Genomic DNA, 12529 nt, shown 5'->3' on the forward strand with positions numbered 1-12529 from the left:
GCAGCGCGACAGTATCAGTCCCAGTGCCCAATGCAAGTCCCCTTATGCCAGAGTGAGCTCTAATTATGAAGGCCAAGGGCTGCAAGTGCAAACAGTGTAGATGACGAGGGGCAAAAGGGAAATAACTGACGTAAAGCCATTAACCGTAACAAGAGCTGCTGGGAATGAATATAAAAGCTGGCTCCAACTCAAACAATTTGGACCAAAACCATATCGACATAGTACCTCCCACAGGTACCCCCCACTCCACTGAGTCAAAGGCCTTAACAGCATTCAAGGACACCACCACTGCCTCCGACCTAGCGGAACACGGGCCTTAAGATGCATGAACAGACGCCGCAAATTCTGGACAGTGGGATTGCCAGGCATAAAGCCGGTCTGGTCCGGGTGAACTGAGCTAGAAATAACCACATTAAGCCTGAGTGCTAAAAGTTTGTCCAGTATTTTGATATAGACGGTGAGAAGTAAAATAGGACAGTATGAGTCCATATGAAGTGGATTCTTCCCAGGCTTAAGCAACACAACAATGAGGGCTTCTGACATGGAGGAAGGCAGAGATCCCGCCTCTAGCAATTGGTTATACGTGTCCAACAACCGGGGAATAAAAAATTGTCGGAAACTTTTATATGTTTCTACTGGGATGCCATCCACATCCGGGGCCTTGTTATTTGGAAAGGAGGAGATGGCATGGTCCAGCTCCTCTTCAGTAAAAGGGGCCTCAAGAAAAACAATTGCATCATCAGAAAGCCATGGCAAAACTACCCCATTCAAATAGTCCTGTAATTGCTGATCTGAGAATGACGCCCACGACGCATAGAGCCCACGAAAGAACCTGACAAAAGTGTTCACTATCTGCCTCCCAGCAACAATGGTGGCCCCTGACGAATCCACAATAGCAGGAATAGTTCTTTCAGCCAATTCATCGCGAGCCAAACGTGCCAAATAACTACCACCCACATCCGCCTGGGAATAAAGGGCATGCCAAGAGAAAAGTAGTCTACGCTTGGACTTCTCAAGGAGATAGTCAGACCATTATTTTTGTGCAAAGAGAAGAGCATCCCGCTCTACCTCTGATCGTGAGGTAGTGTACAGAATTACCAGGTCCCGACAACGCTGCTCCAACTCATCCTCCCTCCGTCTATTAAAGGACTTAATTTGAGCGACTCTAGCAATAAAAGTGCCCCGAAAGAAGGCCTTAAAAGGCATCCCAGACAAAACAGGGATCAGAGACACACGGGTTGTTCCCAAAATAACCCTCCCATGCAGAGACCAGTTCCAAGCCAGCACCCATCATGGTAAGCCAGAACACGGGTCCAGTTGCCAGAAAGACACCACGGTCACCCAAAAAATCCAGTGTTACAGAGACCGGGAAGTGGTTACAAATGCCCCTTGCTAGGTAATCAACGTACGTGACTAGTGGCAGTAACGAACGGGACAGGAAAATAAAATCTATACGGGAGAAGGAACGATGAGTGTTTGACAGGAAAACTTGCGATCATGAGCATGCCTGTGCCGCCAGGCCCATCTCATTCATAAGTTTTGCAAAGTAAGTCTGCCCAGGTGAAAAGAAGTCTGTAGACTCCCGCCAACAATCCAGAGAAGGGTCTAGGACATTATTGAAATCCCCCAGGCACACAGCAGGTGTGTCAGGGGACCGAGCCATAAATTCTGCTGCCTTTTTTAGAACCTCATTGTTAAAGGGAGGAGGGATAAAAGTAGCAAGTATAAGGAGTGGACGAGTATTAAGAAATGCCTTAAGAAAAACATACCGACCATAGGAGTCTGTCTGGATATTATCTAAAACGAAGTTCAAGTGTTTCCTGATCAATACAGTAACCACTCTGGAGTGCAAAGTGTGTGTGTAGAGTGGTAAATCCAACCCACCCAGCGTTTTTTTTAGTGCCATAACCTTCCCCCAATAAAGGTTAGTTTAAACAAGACATATAATATCTGCATTAGATTTGTGTACCTTAGACAAAATCAGGGCCCTTTTAATCTAGTCACCCATACACCGGACATTCCAGGTGAGCAGACAAAGTTCCCCCACCACAGAGTTACTCAGACATGTTGAGGCGGCAAGGAGAGCGCAAAATGGAGATATGCAAATGAGCAGAAGAACATCCAACCCAGAGCATATCCTTGAGGGCTGCCAGACACAATAACCAGAGAAAAATTAGAACAGTAATTAACAGGACACCGCGTAAAAGAACAGCATTACAACTCCAATAAGTGGAACTGAAGCTTGTCAGGTGTAGTACAAAAAATCCTAAACAAATTTAGTCCCTAAACAACTAAGACTAGTTAAAAATAAAGAACCCTCCCGCCCTGCATACCAAACCCAACTAAAGTATACCTGAAGCCATAACTAAATCCAGTAAAAATTCTAACCATCTACAGAACTAAGTACCCCAGATACACCCTCCCACACCATATAAGGGAGGGGGGGGTACTGTACTTAGAAGGCTATGCATAGCCGAGCCTCTCCTGAATAAGAGACGCACCGCCACAAATACTTGGTAAACAAAGCACCTACGACAGAAAACCATGTCTTAATAGATAATCCATAACCCTGCAAAAAGGAAGCATCTTAAGTAAAAGACCCAGTGTTATAATATCAAGGTTCCCTACGAGCCTCGGCCACATGGCTCCTCTACAGCCAGCTAGCCATTTCTGTCAGAGAATTGAAGTAGTACGTTTTGCCATCAGCAATCACACAAAGTCTAGCAGGAAACAACACAGAGTAGGATAGTTGCCGCTCTCAGAGCTGCTTCTTTATCTGTTGAAACTGCAAACGGCTCTTCTGAACATCCAGAGCAAAGTCTGGGAACACCATCACAGAGTGATTCTCGAATATAAGTGGGCCATGAAGTCTCACCAAATGACAATTGGAGTCACGATCTTTTTAACGCAGAAGTTTGGCTATAAATGTACGTGGAGGTGATCCAAGTGAAAGGGGCTGGGATGGATTGCCATGCACCAGTTCTACTGCGAAATGTGAGAAGTCATCCATGACAAAAGTGGTTGACATCCAGTTTTCAAGGAAGGATTCAGGATGTTGACCTTCCGCCCTCTCGGGTAACCCCACAAAGCGGAGGTTATTGTGCCGAAGTCTGCACTCCAGATCCGAAAATTTGTGTTTGTACTGTGCCATCTGTTCCTTTATAGCAGCAATATCACTTTCATGAAATGCACGACTGCCTTCAAGTCAGAAATCCTGTGTTCAGCCTTCCCAACTCTCTACCCCATTTTTTGGAAATCATGGCAGATCAAAGAGAGATCTACTTGGAACTCGACAAGTTTTTCCATCACATTCTTCCCAGATGCAGAAATTGCCTGCAGCATTTCACGCAGAGACAAAGGTTCATCCTGGCTGTCACTAGGAGGCTCGTAAAGCAACTCCTCTGGGGCAGAAACCACGGATGACTGATGGGCATACTTCTCCAGTTTGCTAGCTGCAGCATGTCCCATTTTGCCCATTATGTGCTGATAGCAGGAAGTCACTGTATATGAAAAGGTAGGAGCACAAAAGTACCAGGAGCCTGTATATATGGATATAGGATCTAAAGCTAACAGTCAGGCAGAGTTACAGAGGTGAAATGAGGGCGTAGGCAGGAGAGACTAATGGCACTCGCTAAAAAGCACAGCCACTCCACAGCTGTGCAAATGCTGGCAGGACAATTTCAAATGAAGGCAGGCAACCAGCAGCCGCACCAGAACCGAATCAGCAGCCAGCGAGAAAGTGCAGCAACACTTCCTTACAGGCAAGATGGCCACCAGACCAGTCAGGGTGCTTAAGCCTGCAGCGGCTCTCTGTCCTGACACCACTGGAGGAGAGAGGACTGTGGGACCGCAAGGCACTGAGGAGACCAAAAAGGACACCATTGGCTGCTCCAGAAATGACTGGTATCGGCGGTGAAGGGAGATCCCGCGGGCTCCGAGCAGGAAGGAACAGGAGGAGGGTACACACAGCAAAGCAGGATAACTTGGATAAGCAGGCGCCGTCAGTCTCCGGACGGGTCACCAGATGGAGGTGTTAAAGGGTCCCCCAGTCACAGAAACCGGTAAGTACAGCAGCAGGGACAGGAGATATAAACGGATGTTTGCAGGAGAGTAGGAGACTAGCGTCCTACTCCATACTACACCAGGCCACGCCCCCCAACGTTGGTGAATTCTACAGAAACCACTCAACAGCAGGATGTCATGGCTATCCATAATGTGGTAATTTACTATAAGAAAAATAAATGGAGTGAATATATTCCACTTTACTATGTACTGATTTATTAAATACACAGTTTCCTATATTTCAATGTTTGGTAAATATGTTCTGTACACACCAGTTTGTACAATAACACCCATACTGTACTTTTTTTCTTATACAGCGTTTCATTTCACAAGGTAAGATGTTATGCATATACTCACTATGCCAAATGCTGACACAATGTTTTTCAGTCCATACTTTGAAAGCCCACGAAGCAGCTGACCTTCTACACACCGCTTAACAGGGAGTTTCCGTAGCGCAGCATCTGGGTTCTTTGTCTTTGCCCACTCTTCTCTGCACTTAACTAAATATCCCTTTTCAGCTGCAAAGAAATCATTTTATCATGAGAAGCACAGAGACCCGGAAAAAATGCATAGCAAAATTTGTTTAAAATGATCAGGAGATTAAGATTTAATCCAATGGAAAAGAAAGTTAGTATACCTCTTGATGACGATTTTAATTATAGCAGACATTGCTTTAAACATTCATTTAGATATTTGATTCCATCAATTAGATGAAAAATTAGGTGAAATCATTATTAGAAAGAGTACACGTTAATTCCATATAATAATTTGCCTTTGTGTATAATGTGACATACTTATAAAAGATTGTAATCAGACGCTGGCTAATCTGTTATTAAACAATGAGGGAAAATTTAAAATTGCAATCCTAAGTTCCTGTAAAAAAATTAAAAAAAAATGTTTGTACCAGTCTGACAAATTGGCATGTGCTGTCCTATACCTTGGCGAAGCACATTAGTAGTGTTACCAGAGCTGTATCCCTCCCTCCATGAGCATAATGGCAGAGCAAGGCTGGTGACATGGGAGGATAGTGCAGTAAATTAGCATGCGGAGAGAAGAGTGGTTGTTCTAACGCTCATATGGTTTTATCTGCCATAGGTTCACAGTGTAAATCACTAATAGTTTGAAGGGGGAAAAAAAAGGTAAAGCTAAAAACACTCCCATGTGTTCTCTTACCACACACCAGAGGGGCGTAAAAAAAAAAACACAAGAAAATGCATCTAATTTTTTTTCATACCATAAAGCTACCACGTGTACATACATTTCAGCTATTCAGGAGCACAGAATTTTACAAATGCCATGTATATAGCAGCCTTTGGTGACTAAGCTTGAAATTCAAAAGGCTGGATTCAATCACTGAAGTGAACTAGCAGGAAAATGTGCAACGTGAGCTGCCAACAGCCCTAAAACTGGCTAATGCAGGTACATCAATTTTTACCTACAGAAGGTATGTTTCATCCTTCTTAAGACTAGTCAGTGCATGTAAAGGATATTCACCAGAAGCACATTCTCCTGAATAGGAACAGTATATTTGCTTTTTCCTTTCTAAAGATAGAATCCCTAAAATCACACAAAAACCAAGTAGTTTTGCTATTGAGTAGTTATTTAAAGTTTACAATTGGGTCTGGTGGCATCTAAGCAACGTTCAGGAGTAAAACTACCATGGGTAATTTGGTTTCCAATATTCCATACCTCCTGGTCTTGGCTTTAATATTAGATCTATCATTTCATTCCAGTTGCTCTGAAGAATAGCTCTATAATAAAAATGATGGAGTCAGTTTTGCTATTTCTAAAACAAAACCAGTAGCTAACAAATGATACAACTTACCTTCCTACCTGGTAAGTAGGAACAGCTGTAGTTCCAAATCTCTGCATGCCATAATAATTTATAAATCCAATATCCCTGAGAGACGCCATGGCTTGCTCCACTTGTTCCGTTGTCCCACTGATATTTCTGCCAAGTCAAAACATCCACATAGATCACATGGAAACCCATTAAACAAACAAAACAGTTCCTGGGCTATACAACTTGTTGCCACACATTTGTAATAGTCTGCAGTTTGCTGGCACCGTTGTGTCTTCTAGGATATAGCCACTAGATTTAAAGCAACAATTACAGTAGTTTTGAGGCAAAAATCAACCTTTTTTTTAACCCAATTGCAGCTTTTAATATAACTATATAACTGAAATAGCGTTGATCCACGTCAAAAGCAGGCTATTCCATCTGGGCCTATTACTATCCATGAAGCATTGACAAAAATAAAAGATTAAACAGCAAATATATGGGTCAATCCAATTAGCCGTGAAGGGTGCGAGTTACAGTTGCCACTGCGTTAAAATGCCGGCAAAGGCACCTCATCTCGCACCCGTCACGGCTGGCTCTGAGCTCGAATTCGCACAATTTTGCTGCGAGTCCTATGGGGCTGTTATGGTAGTATTGTGCTCTAAATAAATTACTTAGTATTATTTATGTTATGAGAATTGTATAGAAAAATTACTTTTGCTGTACATGACACTACTTTTACACAAATAGTGATGCATCAGATATTTAACGGGCTAGTATTCTTAAGTGCAGATACACCAAATGTGTATACAACATACAAAATTGAACTGCCTTAACAGGTTCAGGAACAAAAATCTGAATTTCTACCATAGTGCTGTGATGTCACAATGTTCATGTGTGTGTGAAGGCAGGGATATAGCTGGGGCTTGGAGGACAAAATGTCAGGAAATGTGAGGGGATATGCCCAGGAATTTGTAGAGTGACCTTCATTATGTGTGATATTCATTGTACTTTTAAGTGCTTTAATGTTACACACTGACTGAAACTGTGTTAGTAACCTCCCAGAGCTCTGACTAGCCTGATCATGTAATTGCATTACATCATAAACAGGCTTTGTGAGGTCACTCAACATGGGTATAATGTTAGTGCTTGGTAGAGAACACAGTTATCAGCTGCTTGTGTGTATGTATGTACTGTACTTATTGCACTGCTTATTTCTGTGACTAATGACCCCACCTATAGAATTCTAAGGTAAGCCTATATTTATAAACAATTTTTATTTAATTATATTAAATTTGAAAAAAAAAATAACGAAAAAACAAACAAACCACTGATCATACATTTGAGATATCGAAAATAGTTTACTAAGGTAATTTTAAAGGTTAACTACTCACATTATAAGGCTTTATCAGTTCTATTAAATCTTGTGAGAATTTCAATGTCAAAAGTATCTCTAAAATACAATATCGTTTTACTATAAAACTATTAGTAGTTAGGTCCACCGTACATTAGTAGCATATACTACTACTACTAATAATACAATATAAAATAATAAGAGTAGTTTAATATAATGCACATTAAACAAAAACCAAAGTAGAAACCTAAAACTGTGTGTTATAGCTGTATAGTTTATTCAGTATTCACATAGGCTATCTTAATTCTAAAATGAGCAATCTTTTGGGTAGCTTTATTCATGAAAAATGACTGTAAAATGCCCATGTTCTGGAAGGAACATGCTTACGGCGATCCTGAGAAACATTCTGTAACCTCTTCAAGATGCCAGCTTTCAGTACATTGGGTGAGATGCATCAAAGCTTGGAGAAAGTGGAGAGAGAGTGTACCAACCAATCAGCTCCTAAACATAATTTTTCAAACAAAGCCCTTTAAAATGACAGTTACAGTAGGAACTGACTGCTGGTTACTTTGGGTCTATTTACTAAGCCTTGAACAGAAATAAAGTACCAGCCAATCAGCTCCTAACTGCCATGTCACAGGCTGTGTTTAAAAAAAATGACAGGAGCTGATTGGCTGATACTTTATCTCCATCCAAGGCTCAGTAAATAGACTCCTATCTCTCTCCACATTTTGATAATTTCCCCATTGGCTCTGAATGATCATAAGAACAGTGCCACATGAATTTACCAAATTAAGGCTTAATTTAAAAACTGTGTATGGTATTTAGAACACAAGAAGGGACATGTTTTATTGTCTCTCTCTTTAATGCAGAGAGCATTTAGAACTGAACATACAGTAGCTGATGGGCTTTTTTTCTCATTTTTATGTCAAGCGTTAATTTATTTAATTTGTGTAGGGACCAATAGAACTCCCCTGCACACTAACACTGTAAACTCTAGTGTCAGTAGCCTCTATAAGCAGTGTACACGCAGGATACTATTAAATTTAGTAGAAAGGGGCCCTAGACTGCACACCCTTATCTATCCAACACCTTTTTACACTTCACCTTTCCTCATTGGAGTGATGCCCTGGGGAGGCTCAGCTGGGCTTGTTTGGGGGTGTCCTGCACTCTGGATTTCAACCCCAGTATGTTAGGGACCTACCCTCAGAGGTTACCTGGGCGCGGTGGGTAGGCCCATAACCATGGCCATGATTATGCCAAAATCTCTATCTATTTATTGCAAAATGTATTGTATTATATATAATTAGCAATGTTGGAGTTATGCACCTTCTTCTTGTATTTACTATTAAATGTATGCTGGGTTTTATCTGGTTGGCTCGCTGACAGATATGTCACCCGCAGAATCCATTGATTATGATGTCACAAGTAGGCAGACAGATTCAAATGGCTCTGCTGGCAGAAATATCGGGCGGGCGATTGGTAAGTGTATATGCACATACCAATCGTTGGTCAGCCAGGTGTGAACCCAGTTTAAGGCTACATTTCTTTTCACATTAAGCACTGAGTCACTGACAGTCTGGGTCAGTGCATGGGTCCTATTACCACCCTTGCGGCGATACATGTAGGTGGCATCTAACTTCAGGCAGTCATAAAAAAGTTAATAATTAACACAAAGACCTTGTGTGGCAACAAGTTAAAAATGTAACGTTTAGTTTATTTTTATTATCTTAAGGAAGTATGTCATATAAAACTAAAATGTAGTTGCATGTAGAGTTCACTAAGAGAAAATACAAACTGTTTACTTAACTTTGTTCCAGCGTTGCCCACTAATGCATTATCCCTAATTGCTCCTTTGTTTTCAGCACTGTGATGTTGATGCCCCTTTCAAATGCAATGTTTAATATTCTAGTAGACTCCAACTAAGTTAAAGCCAGAGCAAAGGCTTGTATATACATACCCCACTGGCCCTGTATGCCACACATCCAATACAGGCAAAATAAGCCACACTATTACTCATGTTCATCAAATGACCAGCTTCTTAAACTACAAATTATCCATTTATAAACACACAGCATTAGCCAAGTGCCATAATCATATTTCATAAAATAATTTAGATGCATACTTAAGATTTTAACCATGCCCAGAAATCTTATGGTGCATACACACGGTCAGATTTTTCCTTCAGATATGAACGATAACGATTTAAAAATCGTTCAATCGTTCATATCTGAAGGAAAATCTGACATATCTGACATGCCTGAACGATGGACGATCTACAATGCGCGTTCCCGTTTGTCAGATAAAGATATCTGACATCTGATGTGTTTGCAGTCAGACTTGGACGATTCCATTCATTTTAATGCAGTCAAAAATCGTTCAATCGTTCAAAACTTTGGTAAAATTGTTCAATCGTTCAGCTGACAAATCTGACAAGTCTGATAAATCTGACCGTGTGTATGCTCCATTATTGCTTAAAATTACAACTGAACAAACTAATAACATTTCTTTCAAGTAACATGTGATCAGGACGATCAATGCTTTAAATAATCCCCAAAATTTAAGGACATAATGGAGGAGATTCAAATTTAGGGCATCCATAAGTAAATGGACACCCGTCGATTGTTATGCCGATTATTTAACCAGTTTGTTACTCGACAAGGAAAATACTGTTTGTACGGCCAGAAGACTAACTTTAGACAATTTCTGTTCGCCCCCTCAGAAGGATGCGAGCAGACATACCGGGCGTCCGAGGCACTGTCTGATGATTTACATGCATATAGAGTCATATTCTTGACAGTGTATGCATCAAAAATAGATTATTCGATTGCTGAAACATTTAAAAGAAAAAAACAATATATTAAAAATAAAATGAAACAAAAGCATTTCATTTTACTGGACAGTCTAACCTTAAAATGACTGTGAAATGATTTCCTTGAAGTTCTCCCAACTTCAGTGGATTCGTCTGGTACGTAAAGTTTCCCAATTTGAAGTTCATCAAACATTTGTTTAAGTGTGCCAGTCTCTGGGCTGTAATTCTAGAAGATTATATAAATCGTATTGAATACATTGAACTTTGCACAGAAAAAGAGACCACTGATCAGCGACTGAAAGGGTTAGGTAGTTAACAAAATAGCAACGACTGAGAAAAAGAAACAGAATACACTGGTCCCGATTCAGAGTTACATGCAAGTCCGCTTTGCAGGGGGAATTCTAAACAGCGCATGAGTCAGAGTTTTCATGCCAAACTATGAGCATTCCCTCCACTTGTGGCTGTATCTAGCCCCACAGTGCACTGTCTTGCAGTTAATCTGAACTCATCCCTCTCCTTCAAAGCACATATCCAAAACCACTCACAGTCCTGTCTGTTCCATCTCAAAAATATTTCCAAGATCCTATCTTACCCAGGATGCTACTAAAATCCTCATACACTCACTGGTCATCTCCAGATTGGATTACTGTAACCTCCTCCTATCTGGCCTCCCCAAATCCCATCTCTCCCCTCTTCAGTCTGTCCTCAATGCTGCTGCTCAGCTCATCTTCCTCTACAAACGCTCTACATCTGCCTCTCCCTCCTAAAAGCCCTCCACTGGCTACCCTTAATTCAAGGTTCTCACAGTCGCTTACCAAGCCCTCACCCAATCCTCTCCCATATACATCTCTGAACTCAACTCCCTTCGCTCTCCTGTCCGCCCTCTTCGTTCAACAAATGCACGCCGCTTTCATGACAACTGATTACTTCCTTCCACTCCCGCCTTCAGGATTATACCCGTGCTGCTCCCCACCTCTGGAAAACTCTCCCTCTCCCCATGACTCTCCACCTCACTACAATCATTCAAACGGGCTCTGAAAACCTACTACTATTAATGCCTTCTAGGCCTCATCCTAACTTGCTGCTACATGTGCCTTCCTTCCCATATACTCCATCTGAGTCACACCTGTGTGTCTGCCCCTACCTTTTAGAATGTAAGCTCTTACGAGCAGGGCCCTCTGCCCTCTTGTGCTTCTCCTTACATTACTTTTGTCTACTCCTTACTCCCCACTAGGGCACTTAACACGTGGTTGCTTATGCTCTGCTGCTTATGTGGGTATTACGATCACTAATGTAGCAATGTATATTATCCATGTCCTTGTCCTGTACCGTATGGTATTGTCAATGGTCAACTTTTTGTTTATGTACTGAGTAAGGCGATGCGGAACACTAATGGCGCCATATAAATAAATGATGATAATAATATCTGGGCGGCTACAGGGCAATCACCCGTAGGAGAAGTGTTCTGTGGATGTGAAAACAGAGTTGCAGGCTATTCAGAGGTGAGAATTCGCAGAGATCCCGCTGATGTCAGACAGATCTCTTGCAGTAAGTATAGGCAGGTGCAAATCCACACTGATAAGGATCATGGCTACTTCCACTAACATATTGATAGGGGTGGCGTGGATGCATAGATGCAGGCAACTCTGAATACAAGCAAAAATACCCCATGTTGCATGCAAGCCTGAATCAAACCGAGGGGTAAATGTAATAGACTGACTTACAGGCATCGCGCTAGTTCCCAAAGTTAGTTTTGCCTTTTAAATGATTGCCCCTTTAACACATGGGCAGACTTGCCAGGAATTCACTGATACCTGCAAGTAGCAGGCTATTATATTTACCCCCAGTGTGTTCTGTTCCAACATCTCAAACTAGACGTACTCAGGTAATGAAAAGCTGGATGCAAGTCGTATTAAACACTTTTTTAATACGCAAGCTATATTAATGTTCTGAGAATAAGAACAGGACTTTATTACATTAGTTGTTATTTATTTATTAGAAACGTACCGTCTGCATGAAGCAATGTTTTGTCTCAAAGAGAGAAACACAATATTGCCTCAATCTTATATTGGGGTTTATTTATCAAATAGAAATTTATCAAAATCAGCTTTTCAACAATTTTGCTGACGTTTATAGAACGATTGCATTTCACCTTTAACCACGTCGCTAGAAAAAGAACAGTTAAAAATGCGGAGTCAGTGACATGGGCCATTAAAAAAATAAAACTAAATTACTTTCACCTTTTCAATATGGACATTAGGAATGCAGGCAGCTATAGAGGATGGTCATATGCATGTGTGACAATGTCACTTTGGTAAATTATATATATTAATTAAAAACAACATTAAAATTGGGTGGGATGGAAGAGCCATTAAAACCCGAGGAAGGGGAATGTATCAAAGTATGGAGAGAGAAAGTACCAAACAATCAGATCCTAACTGTAATTTTTTAGGTAAATACAGCCCTAAAATGACAGAAGCTGATTGGTTAGTACTTTGCCTCTCTCCAAGCTTTGACAAAC

General features: G+C 41.2%; 1 protein-coding gene across 2 annotated transcripts in view; it reads right to left on the reverse strand.

Annotated features, from left to right (window-relative positions):
- The window catches only part of PUS7 (pseudouridine synthase 7), a 186271-nt gene that overhangs the window by 49919 nt on the left and 123823 nt on the right, over positions 1 to 12529 (reverse strand). For both annotated transcript variants that reach the window (XM_088480231.1, XM_088480230.1), the window contains exons 8-11: positions 10106 to 10234; positions 5888 to 6013; positions 5752 to 5813; positions 4420 to 4580 (exon numbers count right to left, since the gene is read on the reverse strand). In XM_088480231.1, the coding sequence (XP_088336357.1) occupies positions 4420 to 4580; positions 5752 to 5813; positions 5888 to 6013; positions 10106 to 10234 (478 nt within the window). The remainder of the gene's footprint in view (positions 1 to 4419; positions 4581 to 5751; positions 5814 to 5887; positions 6014 to 10105; positions 10235 to 12529) is intronic.

Source organism: Taudactylus pleione, unplaced genomic scaffold (assembly GCF_031769625.1).
Source record: "Taudactylus pleione unplaced genomic scaffold, aTauple2 ptg000251l, whole genome shotgun sequence".
In the NCBI taxonomy this organism is placed as follows: domain Eukaryota; kingdom Metazoa; phylum Chordata; class Amphibia; order Anura; family Myobatrachidae; genus Taudactylus; species Taudactylus pleione.